The sequence below is a fragment of the Pungitius pungitius genome, chromosome 17, assembly GCF_949316345.1.
Source record: "Pungitius pungitius chromosome 17, fPunPun2.1, whole genome shotgun sequence".
Taxonomy (NCBI): domain Eukaryota; kingdom Metazoa; phylum Chordata; class Actinopteri; order Perciformes; family Gasterosteidae; genus Pungitius; species Pungitius pungitius.
In genome coordinates, this window is record NC_084916.1 from 6,017,465 (window position 1) to 6,037,698 (window position 20,234).

Consider the following 20,234-nt stretch of genomic DNA (forward strand, 5'->3'; position numbering starts at 1 on the left):
CACACTTTCCTCATGCACCCCCCCTGATTAACACTCCCTCCCTGTTCATGTAGCTACCTGCTTCCTTACCGTTTCAATGACACTCTCCCTGCTCACTCTGAGTGTGACAGTGAAGTCAAGGAAGGACAGACACCTGCTGCACCTTCTCCTCTGCTGCCTGCGAGCCACAAGCACCGCTATCGCTGTGGCTAGTCACCTCTCCTCCTCCATGTGCTATGTTCACCTGCTGTTTCTGTAGGGTTGCCAACAGTCCCGTATTACCCGGGACATCCCGAATTATGGGCAATTTGGATTTGTCCCGGCCGGGACAGCTCCAGTCCCGATTTCCAATCACAGCCTGCTAAGTCAATGACGCGCAAAAACTCCTGGTTGTTGTGAAGTTCTGACGCATCAGACCAGTGTGCACGCGGGTGCCCGGTGAGAGCTGTCCTATCTCTCATGCCGCCGACCGCTAGCACCCCCCCGTCAGCCTGCGAAAGTGTCCCTGATTTGGGGTTGGGAGAGTTGGCAACCCTATGTTTCTGCAACATGTCGTCAGGTACTGTAGTAGTTTTGACAACTGAAGCTACAGCACTAAACATGTCGGTTATTTTTTAACTTGTTGAAGCATCAACCTCTAGATTTATTTTTTTTTGGCCCGCAATTTCTTCGCACCCCGCTTGCTCTTACGTTTTTGTTTCTCCATCGTAATCCACAGATTGCTTTCTGGCTCTGAGCCACTGACTGCATCTGACTGACACACGGAGAGGGAGGGGTAGAGCCTGCTAAGAGATGATTGGGCCAGCCCAGTGTCAGTATGGAAAGTGAACCAATGGGCCGCTGTCCCTGCTTTATGGGCCGGTCGAAAGCAAAAAAATAAAATTAAAAAATTGTAAGTGCGTCTGCCCACTGGGCATTTCCCCGGTATGCCAGATTTCCAGTCCAGCCCTATGTGTATTTGAAGCTCTCCCGTTATGGCCCCTTTGTAGAGTCAAGGACAGTAACACGACAATCAACGAAAAGTGACTGAGTCAGTGTAAAAGAGATACTTGGTTTTTATTACAAACAAGGATTAGCCCCGACATAATGGAGGGATATGGTGGAAGATGGGACCTGAAGGTTGTGCCAAACCAATGAAATTAATATAACAAAACTAGGCCTAGCTCACTACTAGCTCTTCACAGAAAAGAAGTCAAACCAAAATACCTAACCTGCTTCTCTAAAACAAGATAAAGAGAACAGTACACAGGAGGCAACAACCACTAACCCTGGTGTATCTATACAAAGGTACAACTACGTGCAAAATGTACAGCGTACCCCAACTTACTAAGGTCCTCAACCTCCACTTTACAAAACTTGACAGTTTAACTACCAAACCACCAAAGCTTACGGACAGGAAGACCTGGTTGAAACAAATTTATGGTGAAATGATCATTTCTTTGCATTATTCATGTTCATAAACATGTCCTGTGTCCCTGCAGTGCAGCTTAGCTGTAGACCCTCTTCTTATCCCATCTCATGACCCCATACATGCATCTTTGCAACCCCTTGTATGATATAACCCACCGTCACGTGTAACTAGACTTTAGATTTCATGTAAAAAAAATCAATTCAGAAACATGTCTTCATGAATCAATTTATTCCAGTTACATTAACAAGCACAAAGCAGACATTCAGTTTGAATGGAGCCTCAGAGCTCTCGGATATCACTTTACTATGAACAATTTCCAATTATTTGCATTTCTTCCTTGTACAGATATAGAATGCAACATTTTCAGCACATGATAGAACCACAATGTAGTATCAGGAAGATAAATATAGGGAGATACTATAAATATTTGGAAATATTTGGATAAAAGGTAGAGTACGTTGATTGTGCATGATGTACATCTTCAGCCCATATATGTACAAGCTAATAATAGTCTGTGCAAATGACGTGTTGACACAATGTGACCAGTTACTACAAGGGACCATTAGTATTTCTCGGAATTTTTTAAGGCTTTGTCTTAAGGGTTTGTATTTAAGTAAGATTTAAATCCTAACACATTCACAATTTTACACCTGTACTCTTATATTTATATTATAGTATAACATGTTATGTTACTTTCTTATTCTCTGTGAAGTATCCTGGCATTTCACTAAGCTACTCCATCATTTGTTTCTCCAAGGTGTCCAAAGGAAATGAACCAGTTAGCTCGTCACCCTATGCTATGGAGCCAGTCAGCGGGTTCCATTCTGACCAAAAGGGGAACCATTCATTGAATTCTGAGGATACAATGGGATGATAGCACACTACATTGACCAGAGTTCCATGGTGCAGGTGGTCTGTTGAGTGCATGTTGTGTAGCTGCTGGTCGCACAGTGCTGAGGACGATTAGCAGTCCTGGACAGAGAAAACTTGGTGTGTGTTGGGGAATCGCTGCGTGTTGTAGTTTGGATTGTCTCTCACCCGCTCTCCGATGTCACTCTTAACCTGGCAGGAGGACAGCGATTGCGACTTATTGAGAGAATGGCCTTCATATTAAAACTCCTGCTTTTCATATATGAGTGATTACACGTGCTTTATCTTTCTGTTGACAAGGTTTCTCAGATCTTCAAAGCTGTCAAATTAACAGGTGATAAATGCTTTAAATATTAACTTCAAACTGAACCGGAGCTAAACTGGTGCCTAAAATTTCCTGAAATTAGCTTTAAAAAAAAGGGTAAAAAGGGTTTCTTTATTGCCATGGCAAATGGTGTGTCTGTGTCTCTTCTACTCAGATTTCACTATTAAACTCACAGTTAACCTTATAAAACCGTATGATAGCATTTGATTTAACCATTAGAAACTCCACTTCCACACCTTGGTTCAAAATGTGTAGTCTACCAAGTCTCTAATACTAGTACACAGTGTTTCATAAATCTATAATAAATCATTATTTTCTATTGATATTACGGCTCCAGTGTTGTTTAGAAAAGTGTTGTGCAGCCACGTTGGCTTGTTTCCACTTTCATGGTGCTTTTATTAAAAAGAAACTGCAAAGCTGATATGGATTCTGATCACCTGTTGGGTGTATGCTTCCTGCAACTCGGGTGTCTCCAGCTCCCCCTGCAGGCGGTTTGGGTCAGTGACAGGCTGGGCTCCTGCAGCTCGAGCAGCCCGACACACTGCGTCTGACAGGGACAGGTGTGGCCCTTCACACTGGGTCATCTAAGGACACAAACACTACTGTTACTCCCCTGAAAAGCAACATTCTGACATCTCTGCCTGTCCAGGATAGAGGTGTCTTCAAGTTGTATTTAGCCTAGCTTAGCATGAAGACTAGAAGCAAGGGTAAATGGTTAGCCTAGCTCTGATTGTATTAGCACCTCAGCAACCCATACAACAAGTTCACTTTGGAGTGGAGCGTGCCGTTCACCTTCCTCCTCTTGGCAGGCATGCTCTGCAGATAGGCATCGGACAGCGGCGGCTGGCATTTGATCTTCTTCTGAGACAGCATGTCATGTCTGATGATGGGAACCCATTCCTGACAAAAACATACCGCTGATGAACAGGTTATAATTCAAATTTACAAAACTGATGTACTTTATATTCACAGCAAGGCAAACTGATACCAATAATGCTCGGATTTTTATCATTATTTTGCTGTATCCACTGCTGCTGTTATACAGTGAAGCTCTGAAAGGCTTAAAGGCCGTATAGCAACATGTTGGATTGGATGAAGAACTAAGTTCCAGTTCTCAGCTTTGTGCCAGATTGGAGGTGCTTCTTCAATGTTGTATTCAAAAGCTATTACTATTTGATATCCATATAATCCTGGGAAAAAACGCATTCCTTACAGGTGGAACAGCTGCTGCCCATGACTCCGCCCCAGGCGCCGCCCCCTCCCGGCCTGTCGGGCCCCAGGCAGGACATGGCCTGTCCCCTGGTAAGGCCGGGTTTACTCCAGGAGGTGCTTCCCTCTCTCCAGGGGCCTCCTCTGCTGTGTTGGCTGGACCCAGAGACAAACTGTCTTCCATCTGATATAGGGGATGATCACATGACCCATTCTGTCCCATGACAATGTTAACATCAGTATTGCAGATACAGAACGCATTAACTCAGACCATACCTGATGTGTTCAGAGTGGGTGAGGGTGAGTAGTACATCACGTTGGTGGCTGGCATGGTCGGAGCCAAGGTCATACGCATTGTGATTATTTGTATAGAGGATCATCTCGTTATTGTTCTGATTCAAGTTTTTCTGTATCTGGATAGCAAATATTTCCAAAGGACAGATTCTTTAAACTATAATCATCAGTCACCAAATAGCAGGCATCTCCACAGCACAAAGTTAGGAATAGATGACTCTCTTTTTAAAAGTTCTACATCTCCATTTTCTGAGCCAGGTGTTGGTGTGCAGGCCAGCAGCTAAAATGATCAGTACAAATTGAAACAATTAAATAACTTAATGAACCTCTGATAATGTTCTGATTGATGGACATTTAAAGTAACAGACAACTCGTCTTTGTCTCTGTGTTTTTTACTTTCACTCAGAGCAAAACACTCGGCAACTCACAACTCTTTTGTCCTGGCTCCTAAATGGTGGAACAAGCTTGTATGTTGTTCTTCTGAGTTTGTATCCTTATGGTTGTAATGCACTATTGTAAGTCGCTTTGGATAAAAGCGTCAGCTAAATGACATGTAATGTAATAATGGTAAAGGTGTAAAAAGGCTCCTTAACAGCAGTTTCTGTCAAATCTCCCTCCTCCCGTGGGTTTGCTCACTACTGACTACTGATTACCTGTGTGTAGATGACGTAGTGCTGGATGTGGTCCTCAGTCACCGGATTGTGTTCCAGAATCACATGCAGCCTCATAGACATCATACTGGTCAGCCAATTGACCAAACTGGGATTGACTTCTGCAAACATCCTCCTCTACACACACACACAGAGAAACATGCAGTAAGAGCCAGCAGGGACCTGTATCACATCATGCTCGGCTCAGACATGAGGGGTACTCACAAGGCGCTGGGTGATGACGGTCGTCAGACATCTCTGCTCTCCTCTGAGGCAGTACAGGTTCAGAGCCAGACACTCAAACAGGCCCTGAGTGCACAGCAGCAGCAGGCGGGGGCCAAATGTGATATCTGCATGAAGAGACCACACAATCTTCACATCAAAGATACCGTAACATGTTAGGAGCTGCAGTGGGTGGTGTGAGGAGAGACCACACAGAGCCTCTAATGAGAATGATCACGTTACCCATTCAGTTTAATCCCTGGAAACAGTTGCTCTTTAACTAACAATCTCTTTAGTAATCAAACTTTGCTTCAGCTCCTCAAATAATGCACTTGACTCGTGAAATCCTCAAGGGTACTTTGTTGCAGCACTATTAAATGACTCTGAAATCCGGACTGATTAATGCAATCCAATCTGTGACCTTTTAAGTCACTACGTCTTCCAGCTATATTCTAGATCAGTGGTTCTCAACTGGTGGACGCGTTTTTAGTGGGTCGCGGGCCGTTGCATGGGAAAATAAAAATGTAAAAAATGTATTTTGAAGGGACTTTTTAAAATTGTCCGTCCATGTTTTCAGTTGGCGCCGCAAAGACAACACCCTGAGGGCTGATGACCAACCGCTAGCACCCCCCACCCTCCCCCCCGTCGACACCGCCCCTCCCGTTGACCGATCGATTTGGGTCGCGGGTTGTCATTAAGGGGTGATGGTAGACCAGTTGAGAACCACTGTTCTAGATTACATCCAACATTTAATATTAAACACGTTGACTTGAGCCGGAGCAGCATCCTGTTGGTCAGCCACCACCTGACCTAACTTACCATTGGGGTGCAGGATGAGAGAGGCCATCTGCGTGAACTGCTGTCTGAGGAAAGACAGGTTGGTCTGAACGATGTCCACTCCGTCCCGCACTGTCACTGTGGCCTAGACAGGACACACAGACACAACCCACTGATGTGTATCAGGCACATGGTGCATTAGATGGACTGTAGAGGTGTGTGTGTATGTGTGTGTGTGAGAGGTCGTCCTTACAAAGCTCTCCGCTATGTACTCCTCCAATCCGTTAATCAGCTGCTCGGCTGCTGTCTGCAGAGAGGACAATATGGGATGCTCTTTATTGTGCAACACAGAGGAAAAAATCAACAGATCCAAACAGAACTCAAGACTGTCAGGTCGGAATGGCCCGATGCATTTTCTTTTGGGCCCCAAATAACATTTAGGATTGACTCATTTCATATTTAGTACACGCCAACACAGAGTCCCGACCCGATACTTCTATTTCTCTGGATAAGATGGCTGCAAGGTATAAACTCTAGGCAAGGACTGGGAATGAACACACAACTTACAAAGATGTGAAAGCTGAATGGGTTGAAACCAAACAGAAATAATCATCCTAATGCACACGGCTTACACAAAGGGACACTCGCATGGTTTTCACTTGTCCCTTTGTCCCGGTGAAAGAGCATGTGTGTGTGTGTGTGTGTCTGAGAAGCGAAGGGCGGCACTGTGTGCAACAATACTAAGCCTGAACAATAAATGAAAATTTGCAGTTGCAATTAGTTATTTCATTCCAAGTGGACTCTATGTATTTCATCCCTGAGAACTTGCTCATTTGTGGACAGTTAACAAGCAGGTGTCACAGGTTGAAATACAATACATCAGCAGCAGATTGCTCTATGACAGCAGTGTGAGGGACTCTGTACAGGTCTCACCTCAATGTTGGCGTCACTGGGCTCTCTGCCCTGCAGGTAGTGCTCATTGAAGAAGTCAGTGAGCTGGGGCTGGATGCGACTCAGAGGCTGGGCGTTCCCATGAAGCAGCAAGACCATGTCTACCATGGAGAAGCTCTGACATACCACAGACAGAAGGTCACCAAAAAACCCTGCCGGGATGAGTCAGAGTTTCAGCAACAAGCACGGAGATGCTGGGATTACCGGAGATGTGTTCAATGGCTGGAACCTAAAACAGTGACAAAGAGGTTACTGTCAACTTCTTGCTGTAATCTGCTGATGTATGACTCACCCACAGCGTCTCCAGAGCCCTGAGAGAAAAGGTTGCTGGTCTGGGACAGTCTCTGGATGAACTGGGCGATGCTCTCTCCGTTGCCCTGCTGGGCCCCCAGAGAGCTCATCATGGTGGACAGCACTCCCTGCACGATGCCAGTGAACAGCTCTGGGCTCAGAGAGTCCCCACCTGAACCGCCGCTGGCCAGAGTTGGAGGGGGACCAGTGGACTGAGGGAGGACTGGGGCGGTAGCTTGACGCTCAGCTGGCTGGGCAGAGACCACAAACTCAACATGGTCATGGCTTTGTCCAGTGCAAACAAACCAGTACATTTAATCTGTGAACTGACCTGTGTGAAGTCCGAAAGGCCCTGGAAGAAGGCCGGAAGTGTCACAGTGATGGACGGAGCTGCTCCACCAAGCACAGAGCCCAGCAGCTGGGCCAGATGTCCTTCAGGACTTCCCTCTGTGGGCTGGCCAGTGGAGGGAGTGTTGGTGGTGTGGGTGGATGTCTGTCCGGAGGTGTTGGCAGAGGGAATGGAGGGAGACGCCGTGGAGGACGAGGTAGAGATAGAGGACTGAGAGGATGTGGACATGGGGTCCACTGGAGGGGGGGGTAACCAAAAACTGAATATGAATAAACAATCGGGATGCAGATCTCTCACATTCAGGGTCTTCATTTATAACGTGTGATACATACTGAGTAGCACTAACTTGTCAAAGCTCTCTGGTGGGTGAAACTGTTTCTAATTGACCTCAAACATGGGTTCCATTCTCTGTTATTATCAACTATTATTGATTTTAGTAAGCTTTGTTGTAATGAACTACAGTTTGGACCAAAGCACCATAACATCCACACACCGCATATATGCAGATAAAGATAAAAGTAGCAAAAACAAGTGGCATATTCAGCTACTGTTGCGCTTTGTAAATATTTTTATGGAATAGTGGGTTAGGGTGTGTTACACTGACCTGGCTGACCCGCCATCAGGAGCTGTCCAACCAGACCACTGATCATCTGGGTAAGGGAGGAGGGAGCCGGAGGGGGGCCCTGCTCACAGGGGGGTGAGGGAGGGCGAGAATGACAAGCAACAATTCATCTTAAGTATTTAATACTCTGCAAAGGTGTCAAAAGTATTCACATTCATTACTCAAGTAGAAGTATAGATACTCAGGTTTAAAAAGACTTCTGTAGAAGTTGAAGTATCAACTCAAGCTTTTTACTTTAGTAAAAGTATAAAAGTACTGTTTTTAAAACTACTTAAACGTAATGTAACGGGGAAAAAATGCCATTAAGGACAAACTCTTAACATGTAACCTCGTTCACAGAACATGTCAGTCCGTGACAATATGTTCGGAAGGTGCCTTCAGATAATGTGACCTGCCGTTCGGATGATGGAAACATGGCGACATTCAGAGAGGCAACGCTAAAATAATAGAGGGACACATGCATGCGCTACTTGAACTTGAACAAATAAAACGAGAACCCATTTTCCAGTGACGGCTAAAGGACACGAGTCGGAGGACGTACACACACACACGCACACACACACACACATTGTGTCCATTTATTGGGTGGACTTGGGTGAGTGTCTCCCCATGGTTTACTACTTCTTGGGGGGGCGGTTGAACTTACAGAATCCTTTTGTGTTCATTTCTAAAGCCTTGCATTAAGGCACACATCACTTTATTTAAGACGCTGCGCTACTTGCAGGTAGCTGTGTTGTACCAGATTCTCAATAAAGTTAGAAAAAACCTATGGTCATGAAGATACTCATTTAACATTTGTTACATGAAACTTGCATGCCGCTAGATCGACTTGTGCCGTTCTGAAAAGGATCGGACCACCGACCATCCGACCTGCCGTTCTGACAGAGGAACCTACCACCAATCACTTTTCGCACCCAGCATCACTCAGATTTGCGTCATCTGCAGGCGCATCGTGGAGAAAACCAATAGAGTGTCTGAATGTAAATGTTTATACTTCTCATCCAACCACAATTAAATTCACTCAATCCGGATGGCGGGATTTTTCTGGATAGGTGTTTTTGTGTGTGTTTTTGAGCGACGTCAAGCCGGAATGAAAACAAGCCTAAATATTTTTCATTATTTTTAAAATGTAAAGAGTAGAAAGTACAGATATTTGGGTGAAAATGTAAGGAGTAGAAGTAAAAAGTTGCATGAAAAATAAATACTACAGTATAGATACACTTCTACTTAAGTAAGGTAACGAATTATTAGTATTTTTACTCTGTTACTTGACTTCAAATGAATCAGCAGATGGCTAAACGTTTAATCTAATTAATTTTAAATAAAAATAATACCAATGTGAAAATGTGAATTTTGTAATGCCCCCGTGTTTTTTCTACTATGAGTGGGTTTGGCTCAGACGTATGGGAAGATGATTTTGGGCTCGGCACTCAGATTTTCACCAAACATCTCAACATTTTTGTCACGTTAATGTTTTTTGGTTTCTTCCATTCATTAAGAAAACACGGATGAATTGAAAATGTCGACCCTTAGCTGTGCTGGTGTTACCTGTTCCAGCTGCTGACTAGCTGTGGGTACTGTGGCCCTCAGGCAGATGGTGGTTCCTCGCGGTCCTACAGGTTGAGGGATGTGAGGGGAGAAGGATGGTCTGTTGATGACAACCCTCGTCCCAGCAGGGTGAGGGGGCTGTGGGGAAGCAGCTCCCTCCACGTTAGAAGCTGGGCTAGGGACGGGCTCCACCTGTGCTGGGGGGCCAGCTGACACAGCAGGGGCCATGTCAGCAGCTTGGTGGGACATCTGGTGCACGATGGCCTGCATGAACTCAGGGGGTATTCCTGGAAACAAAGTGTGTCCACTCATCGACCCAAATGGATTGCTGCAACTGTAAGGAGACTACTATTACCATAGCAACAATTACACTATCAAAGAGCAGCACTCACCGGGCTGGGCAGTACCTGCAGTGTTCGGCTGTCCTGGGACCTCAGACCCAGAAGCTGCCTCACCTGTTCAACATAAGAAGAGCTGTGTATGAACGGATGTCCTGGCATTCGTACTTTCATCTTTCCTAGTTTTTTATTCATTTCTATGTCAGGGTTTCCACTAGGTTCACAGGAGTACAGATGGACGGACACACACATTTTCTGTTACCGGACAAGATAAATGACACACCGTTGTGTAAATAATAAAAATAACATGATATTTTTGGTTAAGCAAAATAATAAGGTATCTGCATATTTATTCCACATGAATTGTTTCTGCTGATCTGTGCTAAGTTCATGACTACTAGTTGAGAGATGTGGTCCTTTGATATACTCCTCACGCTCCATAATTCCAATTGATATGCATGAGATACTGGCTATGCATTGATAGTCACACCATCACGGGCCATATGCATCATGACCACAGGCTCCATGGTCTGGTGGGTGATCCTGATTACTCTGGGTCCTCCCGGTTCTTGTTGGGGACTGGTCCCATCGGACAGAGGAGGCTGATCCGATTGGCCAGTGCTGTGAGGCGGCTGGTGTGGTCCTTCAGCTGTCGGTCTCCCATTAGATGTCATGGTCACTGTTGTCCCAAAGTTGATCTGGAAACAGAAATACATCGTGTACTTCAAGGAGACAGACATGGTGAAGTTTGAATATAACCGTTTCTTGTGTACAATGTTTTCTGGTATATTTCCCCTGCTCTCAATAGCAAGAGCAAACTGCCATGTGATTAGAGTTACATGAGAATCTTCTCATCAACTCCTCCTTCACCAGAACAACTTTTTAGCTTCTGTTCATCTGTGTAGCACCAACCATCCGTATTCACAGGATGTCTTTGTCATTTGTTAATGTATTAAATGCACACAAGTTACGGACTGACGTCACACAGATACACGTGACTTTGCGGCAGTTAGTCAGGACAGTATTAGAGAAGAGCCGAGAAGAGAACAGTTTTCCGACCATGTTATTTTTACGGAATTAAAGTGGATTATTCTTTGGACCAGGACTTGCCATTGGCACCCGCCCACCTGCCCACCCGTCAACAGAAAAAATACAGCCACCTGTACATATATAGTATGTAGCAACAACAAAATTGTGGCTAATGAAATTGCGGAGTGGCTAGTAACTTTGGAAAACCACTAGCCACGGAGGCCGGTGAGCAACAATGTAAATGTCAAGCCCTGCTTCAGTCCTATGAATGTGTCAAGAGAAACAGCAATACTTTAAGGAAGAGAGGAAGCTGTATGAAAAAAAAAAACAGGTTTTTGCTCCACAGCTGACAGAAATGATATCGTAGCAGAGTGCCACCTACTGGAACGGCCATGTGAGGCAGACCAGGTGGGAGCAGAGCCATTGGACGAGCCACGTATAGGGGACGTGGAGGAGAGGTTGCCAAGTTACAACGTAGGTCACCAAGCATAACTAAGCCGTTGCCAAGGAGACGCAGGGCATCTCCGACCAGGTTGAGAAGGTGCTGGTCCTCCTCCCTTTCCTGGGTCTGTGAAAGTACACTCTTTTATTAAACTGCTTGTGGAGATTTTAGGCCAAATGTTGGACCTGAAACAGAACAAACACGTATTAGTAACTGTGGCCCAGTGGGGGAGCGGGTCGTCCTTCAATCAAAGGATAGGCGACTCCATCCAATGCTCCACTGGTCCTGGATTTGTGTCTACAACTGAACATTTTAGAATGATAGCTCTATAGAGTCAATCCAGCATCGCACAAAGCACTGTGTCAACCCTACTTTCCTGTAATATTGCAGCTTTTGATGTTTGCGATTTGCCCACTTGGGCACAGGCCAATCGCTGATGGAGCACAGTTATCAATGTCAACATGTTCTGTAGGTTTACATTTACAAATATCTGCACAGTTAGATAGTGAGACCTTTAGTTGTGCAATGTTTTGTTAAAATCATACATCAGCCCAAATGGTTCATGTAAATACGCTATTTAACGTCATTGCATTGCAAATATGCTATGCAATGACAATCTCAATATATATATATATATATATATAGATGATATGATCCTCCTTACATTGTTGTTGTAGTCCGCTGTAGTGGCTGCCCCGAGTATTGAGTGGGTCCTCTCTAAGAAGGGCCGTAATCTCTCCTCCACCCTCCTGACCTCAGACAGAACCTCCACCAGCTCTGCTGGACTGGGGTGGCTGAGGACACACGGAACAGGAGGAGACAGCACCACAAAGACCAACCATATGTTTAGAACGAGGATGGAATGCCGCCATCATGGAAGATTTAGTGGAGTTAAATAAATTACAATAACAACCATCAACATTCTTGCTTAAAATAATTACAGTAATATTGTCAAATACCATGCTAGAGGAACATTTTTATTGTTCTTATTTGACAAAACTGAGGAGTCATTGTCATCACCTCTAAAGAACAACATTGAAGCTTTGGTTATTTTACAACAATTTATGAGAAGTCAGATTCAAGTATTGGATCGTTACTAAGGTCATTACTAAGATTTCTTGTATTGCATTACATGTCTTTTAGCTGACGCTTTTATCCAAAGCGACTTACAACCATAAGGATACCACAGTGAAGTGACAAAAGGAAGGGTGTGTTTATTTTAAAGGGAACATATTATGAACATTCAACTTTCAAAGTGCTTCTACACGTTAATGTGGCTGTCTGGCATGTCTACCAACACATTCAACTGCTACCGAGTAGGGTGTGAAGATGTTGAAACTTTATTTTTGTGTTTGCAGAAATAAAATGGCACAATACACTACTTTTGAATTATTGAACTTTCAGAGGTTTTCAAAATGATTCAGGTCTGGAGGTTGCAACCCAGTCTCACAAAAAAACGTGTAAAAGCTACGTTGGTCCACAAGTGAAAACGTGGTATTGTTACAATTCCCCCCAGAAAATGTTACAATGTCACGTTTTTTTTTCTTTTTGTCTATGTCCCCTTCAGTGCAGAACACAGGGTGTACGGTCCGGAGGCCCCTATTGGTGATGATATCACCACTATACTTCGATCTGACGACCAATTTGCACATCATGCTCGTACCGGCATGGCTTCACCCCGGGGTGCTTTTAAAAAAAAATGCGGTCCACATGACCGCAGTTAAAATCGTTGCATTACCACGCTTTCCTAAAAAGACCCTCAAATCTTCGTAGAAACGAATAAACGGAAGGTCTTCTACAGTCTCTGATAGAAGATTATGAAAGAATAACGCATACTTCTCCCTAGAAATGCCATCAAAATGAATACAAATGCTGATGCTTTCTTAAAATATTGTGTTTTGCACAGATAATATGCCGACAGTCTGCCATGTTTTTCTTTTCGCTATGGGGGAACTTGATAGTAAAGTGACCTAGTTGCGAGGCAATGTAAATGAATGGCCCAAAAAAACGTGACATCATATCATTTTGGGGGGGGAATCGTAACAATACCACGTTTTGCCTTGTGTAGCTATAACATGTTTTTTTGTTAGACTAGGTTGGGAGGTTGGACAGGCTAATATAGGGTCCCGATTTTGTGCTACATCATCTACAGCAGGGGTCTCAAACTCAAACGACCTGGTGGCCGCTGGAGGCCGTATCTGGGTGAGGCCGCATCAGGTATTCCACAAAAAAAATCCAAATGTCTCAAATGTTATTACTAACAGTTATTTAACTTCAATGGGTTCTTCTGAACATGAATAGAATATTGAAGAACATGAACGGTTCTTTAGATTGGGGGGGGGGGGGGTGGGGGGGGGTGGTAATGCGTTCCCATAAGATTTGGCCCCCGCACCCCAGTCACAGGCAGACACAGCTGTAGCGGCTGCTTCTCTGTTCAAAGCATGGGGTTCTGAGCACGGATGAGCTGTGAATCTGCGCTCTGACGCGCTGCGGTGCAGTGGAGCCCAAAGAGGGGAGGAGAGGACTATATGAGGCAGCGTCATTGTGTGACCACGGGGTTCAAATGCTGCTGGCCACTGTTGGGGCTTTCGCTGCCTTCAGTCACATCAGCACATTTTTCTATACATTTTAGTACTTTCTTTGTGCCAGCGTGTTGTAGCTCAATGACGTGTAATAAAATGCTGCGGTTTAGAATAATCCGTTTGCGTAAAGAAGCTCCAAAACCTCACAGCGCAGCTTGTGTGTAAAGGAGCTGTGGTGTCGAATTTCGAATTTGCCTTCAATTTAACAAATTGCGTGTGTGTTCTGTTCGTTTTCTCCGCTGGACACAGAAGTTACCTTTGCTCAAGGTGCCACTTTATTAAACACTGACACAAAGACTGATACCGTCACTGCAGTGTAGCCTAAATAATTTCCACTGCATTGTAAGTGCATGTGTGTGCCGTTTTAAGCGTCGTTTTATATGCGTTCCGGGACCTGTGCTCGTCGTACCTGCGCTGTCATATGTACGTTCCAGCACCTTGTGATTTACAAATGAAACACTGGATACATCATGACCTGCGCGAATGTCACTCACATGCATGCCGCATTCACTGGACAACTGGGTCTGATTGCAACCTTACAGAAGCACCCACAGATCATTATGTATCCTCCACCACAGGGCACAGTGGGCACCGAACTCTACTGTGGCTGATTGGCCTCTCCAGGTCTCTGACCATACATTAGACGACCAGGTGCCGGGCAAAGCTGAAAGTTGCATACATATGGTTCAATCCAAACCTCAGCCTGGCTCGTCTTTGCTTCTCACGGATGAAAGGCTTTAGCCCCGCCCATAGGAGCCAGTTTCTATCCATACTTGCCCTGTACTTAACCCCAGCAGCTGATTACATTCTCTTTGCAGGTCACAATGTCATTCTACGGTTGTTGAGTGGTATCTACATTTCTTCCAGAACTGTATATACGGATCAGTTGTTATTGGAAGTAATTTATTCCATAACTCTGACTTACTTGGGCACAGTGTTGGCTGATCCCTCGGCCTGGGTTGAGGTGGAGGATGATGGAGTAGCAGGGGAGCTGGTCTCCATGAGTTGGGATGCTACAGTCCCTCTAACTGAGGAGGAAAAGGACTGAGGGACCTCTGGCTGTGAATGGGATGTGCTGTCACTGGACTCTCCCTACAACACATGAAAACATCACAATACAATGTGCACTCAGGGTCTGTTAGGTTGGTTCCTGGAATGTGATGCATCCATCTAACAGGCAGGAAAGCTACAGTATTGAAAAAAAACCCTGCTTTAACACTATAAATAATCTTAGTCAATTGAGACCACACATGCGCAATACACATACTTCTAAAAAAGATGTACCAGTCTACCGGTGGAAATGAAAATTCACAAGTCCAGTTGGAATGCAAACAGACACTGGTAGTAGCTCATAGTAGAACCCTCTGTGGGGCAGATTCACAAAAATGTAATAGCTACATAGTAGTTATAATATATTAAAGGCATTTTACTATGCATCGGCAAGTATAGGGGTCACTGCTAGGATATTTGATGGTTTTGCGGTAATTTGATTTAAAAAAATAAGTAATTTAATTTCTTAAAAAATGCCATGACCTTCATCCTGGAGTCCCTCTCTGCTGCGTTCTGTAATTGGCTTTATAAAATTTGTACCTATAGCAAGTTGTAAATCTGCTTATTTGATGAAGTTGCATAATGTAATAATGTAATTAGCTTTATAAAATGTCAGTGTCTCGAACCTATGGAAATATGTGAGAGAGCTGCAAGACATTTAAAGTGAAAAACCAAATGGAGGGTTAAGGTTAGAGGATACAGGGCGGGCGGTGGTCTCTCAGTGTCGGGGGACGAGCGGTAGACCGCCGTTAGTAAGAGCAGGAGGACAACTGAGGGTCCACAAGGGACATTAGGCCAGTACTTTGTATTAGCAAAAAGGAAAACACTTTCAGTTTACAGTGGTTTTCTTATGCTAATGTTTAGTTTTAACAATACTTCTACTACCGGCTAATTAACTAAATATTAACAAATAAAAACACAGGATTAACAGAACTCATGAAAATAAACTTTAAGATAACTTCCAAGTAGTTTGTCTTCCTTCCAGGTCTTCCTTCCCGAGTGGCCTGGATGTCTGAATACGTATAACAACACTCAAATAACATGACAAATAATGTTTCAATCGTCTATTTTAAGGTGAGGTTGAGCAGTAAATCTCCTTTGTAGTCCGTCCAAATGAGTCAACAATTTTTCCATAGCACCAAATAAAATTAAAAACAAATTACAAATTAAAACACAAAACAATTTATAGCACTTTAATTGTATCTATAAAATTTCACTTTCTTGTTCTTCTGGGTTTGTATTCTTATGGTTGAAATGCACTTACTGTAAGTCGCTTTATGAAAGAGTTAGCTAAATGACATGTAAAAAAGTATATAGAAAATATTTGATAGTGCTTTACTATTTTCCAAAAAAATATACATTTACCAAGCATGCTCAGATCCCCTTCTGCGGTCTTAAAGAAACCGTTGACATAGACTAGCAAGCATTTTGACTGATTTTCGCTTTCAGTGGCCACTTCTCCACTGCAGAGTGAAGCTAAGACAAAAGTAATTACTTCTGATTGTGTAGAATCTATGAAGAAAAGACTACTTCTCTCTTGATTTAATCCCTCAGTAAGAATTGTATCTTGATCTTTTACACACTGATGTTCATTTAGTAAATATTAACTACATAATTACATATTATACATGCGCTTTAAAACGTACTTGACATGGTAAAACGAATAAGAACAAAATTGATGACATGAGAAAAAAGAAAGAAATGTGTTGGGGAGGGAGTTCCAGAGGGAGGAGGCAGCGATGGAGAAGGCCCTGGCCCCCCAGTTTTGATGCGGGGTGTGGGGGTGGACATCGGCGGATCAGAGGTTGCGGTTTGCAGCGTGTTTATGTAGAAGGTTGGAAAGGTATGAAGGGGTGATGTTGTGAAGGGCTTTATATGTAAGAGAATAATCTTGAACTGGATTACGTTCTGTACGGGTTGCCAGTGGAGGTTTTGGGGGACTGGGGTGATCTCTGGTGTGGGAGTGGGAAAGTAGATCAGCAGCCTGGTTCTAAATGAATTGTAGTTTGTTGATGATTCTGGTGGATGAGCCGTACAGGATGCTGTTGCAGAAGTCCAGCCGAGGGGAGATGAAGGCGTGCATGAGTGTTTCGGCACCTTAGGAGGCGAGTGACGGGCAGAAACGGACGACGTAGGCGTTTTTTATGATAATTGACGTGGTGTTGATAGGAGAGGGTTTGATCGAAGATGATACCATGGTAACAAACTGTGGAGGCGTCAATGCACAGGGCGAAGTTGTGGTCAGGTTAGTTTAGTGATTTGGGTCCAATGATGTGGATTTCAGATTTGTCGGTGTTGAGTTTGAGGAAGTTGGCTTGCATCCAGGTTTTTATATCTGTGAGGCAGTTGGTTATGGTTGAGTGGGTGGTGGGGATGATTTGATGATTTGATGGTGAAGATGGCCACCACCATGGGGGAGCAGGTAGAGGATGAAGAGGAGGGGACCGAGTACTGAACCTTGGGGGACACCTCAAGAGACTGGGGCTGTTGTCGGTCTTGGATCTGTTGATCAAATTGTTTGAACCATTTTACTCTGCCAGTAATGTGGAGGGAAGAACCGAGACGGAGGATGGAGTGGTCAATGGGGTCTGAAGTCAAGAAGTATCAGGATGTTGAGGGAGTGGTCATCAGAGGAGATTGTTGGTGACTTTGATCAGGGCAGTTTCTGTGGTGTGATGAGATCGGAAACCGAACTGAAATGGTTCATACAGTTGGTTAAAATGATGGTCCCTTTAGAGTAAAGCAGATCATAGAATGAGGGATACTTGAGGGCGTAAAATCGCCAGACTCGCTGCTTCAAAACGACAGACCACAGATCAATGGATAGATACACTTCTGTGTCTGAAGATGTTTAGTAACACAAAAGTCAAGTGGACCGTACCTCCAGCCTGTGGATCAGAGCTTGAGCGTCTCTGAGCAGGTTTTCTGCCAGCTGCAGCCTCATCCTGGGCTCACTCTGCACTGACTGGTCCAAGTTGATCCGCACATCCACCGAGCCATTGCTCTGCGAACAAAGACATCAGTCAGCTGCACAGGAAGAGGATGACTGATGAGATGATGACTGGTGAATAATGAGTTTACCCGAGAGCTGGTGCCGCCCCTTGAGTTCCTTCCAGCTTCACCGACTCCCGTCATCATCTGCTGAACAGACATCTACAAAACAGATTGCAGCTATTACAACACATGATATTATTCTTGCCCCTTGAAGATGATGTCAAAGCTTTGGTTTTTATGTAGCGTGGTCAGCCCCACCTGGATCTGCTGAGGGTCCATGATGTGGACCGGCAGGTTGAAGGTCCCCAGCATCACGTAGCTGTTGCGATCGTGTGGTGCACCCTGGGGGGAGGTAGAGGCACGGCTGCTGCTGCTTCCACCATCTGGTCCCCTGGTAGAAACATCCACCCCCCCATCTCCAGAGGTGGTCGCCTGAGGTGGGGCACGCTCTACCAAGTGGATTACCTTCTCATCTACATCTGATGAAGAAACAAAGGGACGGACTTCACACTGTCAAATATGAATATATCTTGCAAGAACTTTTTAATAACATTTGTTTTAATGACATGGTGGCAGTAATTTCAAGAGAGTTCCAGATCAAGATAGATTGTTCAACAACCAACGATAGCAGCTCTTTGTAAATGTCTCATCATTAGCAGTATCACTGGTAACCAAATGCACCTCACATTGTACCAAACTGAGATAGCACCATACTACGATATCAGAAAGGACATAGCAGGGTAGAACGCATAATATGTAATATGTTCTTTTACTAGAGATAAGACATTAGAAAGAGATGCATGATGTGTAAAAAGGGTAAATAATTCCAAAATAGAAATAGAAAAACAGCAACAGGAAGTCAGGGGAAGCTGACAGTGAAGCTGCCTTCTACAAATTAGCTAAGAAAATAGTCTGCAGTTAGAAGTCTCTTATTAGTGTGGTCAGACACATCCAGTTCATTATTAGTTAGAATCAATGGCAGATCCCTGAAAGTGTAGCTCCAGCGTTTGTTGAATTATAGCTGAATTAAATAACTTGTTTAATGTGAAGGACTTGAAGAAAACCTAAAGAATGTGATGGCACTAGTCTACTTATGTCCAGGCGACGGTTTACCTGGCATGGCACGCATAAATAAAGATGTGGAGAAGTATGGTATCCACACTTCCACTCATGCAGAGCAAAATGAACGTTTTGTTCATTTGTTTTCCAGAGTTGATGATCACTTTGGGACCAGTGCATTTCACTTTGTCTCAGCTGTTGGGAAGCCAGACATGGAACTTTACTTGTATCTTGAGGAACCGCAGCATGAGCTAAAGCAAGCAATATTCATGTGCGTGTTAAATCGATCTTTACGCTTCCATGTGAGGCAGGAGGTCATGACCTGTTCCTGTGTGATCATGCTGCAGGTACTCACGGTATTCACTCAGCGGCCTGTCATCCTGCAGCACCCTACCCTGGTAGATGAGCCTCTGCTTGTCTGCTGGGATCTCCACTGATGATGCTATGTGTTCCTTGAACTGCTTTACTGTCAGCTGGTGGCACAACACACAATTCCCTACTTGTCATTGAAACGGGGCGGGGAGAAAGTGGATTCGGAGTGAAGCAGTGTTTGAATGAGGATTACCTCGCCTCTGACTTTGTAGCTCCTGCTCTGAGAGTCCAACGTCTTCACGGTGACTTCTATCATACCGCTAGAGTCACCCATTTGCCTGAAATAAAACAGCCCTTGGTCACCAGCAAACTAATAGGGTGAAAAAACAGAAGAGACGGCTGCAGTGCCTTGTTGAAGTTATTAGCTTAGCCGGTCAGCTAACACCAGCTAACCCCAGGTACCGGAAGTGCTCCGCAGCCCCGAGATGTCTCCGGGCTGTCTCTGTCTAGTCTGCTAAACGACACTACATCCCTGGGAATTACAATTTAAAGAGTAATCCCAGTTTTTGACGGGTTCCACGTGATCCGTTATTTTACCATGTTAGAGTTCCCAAAATGAGACACGGTACTGAACACAACGTCACAAGACCCCAATGACGTAATCACAAGCGTCTGTTTGATGCCTGCTAGCTGTCACTTTTAAAACTGTTCAGTTGGACGTGCTCTCCCCTAAATATATGGTTATACGTCCAGATAATACAAATAATATAAATATCATTATTATTAATACTAGTATTATGATGTCATATTCATAGTATTGCTTTGTTAGCTATTGGCTGATTTAGCGAATTTAGAATTTATGTTGTAAAGTGGGAATGTATGTCCACTCCAGTTTCCTTTAGGTCTACAACTTCTGGGGGTGTATGTCCT

General features: G+C 44.3%; 1 protein-coding gene across 5 annotated transcripts; it reads right to left on the reverse strand.

Annotated features, from left to right (window-relative positions):
* Positions 1 to 1,601: 1,601 nt before the first annotated feature.
* Positions 1,602 to 19,964, reverse strand: bag6l (BCL2 associated athanogene 6, like). 5 transcript variants are annotated; one of them, XM_037473359.2, is made up of 24 exons: positions 19,902 to 19,957; positions 19,558 to 19,642; positions 19,348 to 19,465; positions 18,192 to 18,412; positions 18,021 to 18,092; positions 17,821 to 17,943; positions 14,815 to 14,981; positions 11,972 to 12,101; positions 11,248 to 11,433; positions 10,327 to 10,534; positions 9,891 to 9,953; positions 9,499 to 9,785; positions 7,933 to 8,011; positions 7,311 to 7,564; positions 6,981 to 7,230; positions 6,671 to 6,840; positions 5,991 to 6,044; positions 5,780 to 5,882; positions 4,964 to 5,088; positions 4,742 to 4,876; positions 3,799 to 4,008; positions 3,378 to 3,485; positions 3,023 to 3,169; positions 1,602 to 2,452 (listed from the first exon to the last, which is right to left on the reverse strand). In XM_037473359.2, exons 2-24 carry the CDS (start codon positions 19,636 to 19,638, stop codon positions 2,354 to 2,356), a joined length of 3,390 nt encoding a protein of 1,129 aa, XP_037329256.1. In that variant the 5' UTR covers positions 19,639 to 19,642; positions 19,902 to 19,957; the 3' UTR covers positions 1,602 to 2,353. The 5 variants fall into 5 exon arrangements, 4 of the variants coding, with proteins under 4 accessions (XP_037329256.1, XP_037329257.1, XP_037329258.1 ...); XM_037473360.2 differs by having other exon boundaries at positions 3,799 to 3,978; positions 19,558 to 19,964; XM_037473361.2 differs by lacking the exons at positions 19,558 to 19,642; positions 19,902 to 19,957 and adding an exon at positions 19,047 to 19,187.
* Positions 19,965 to 20,234: the final 270 nt, after the last annotated feature.

What these genes read in the sequence shown, in the direction of transcription:
- bag6l (XM_037473359.2), bottom strand. Translation starts at nt 19,638, where the DNA reads ATGGGTGACTCTAGCGGTATGATAGAAGTCACCGTGAAGACGTTGGAC. An exon ending in CAGGCCGCTGAGTGAATACC is followed by an intron (nt 18,413 to 19,347) that starts GTGAGTACCTGC and finishes TTTCTTCATCAG; the next exon opens with ATGTAGATGAGAAGGTAATC. An exon ending in CCAGTGACGCCAACATTGAG is followed by an intron (nt 6,045 to 6,670) that starts GTGAGACCTGTA and finishes TCCTCTCTGCAG; the next exon opens with ACAGCAGCCGAGCAGCTGAT.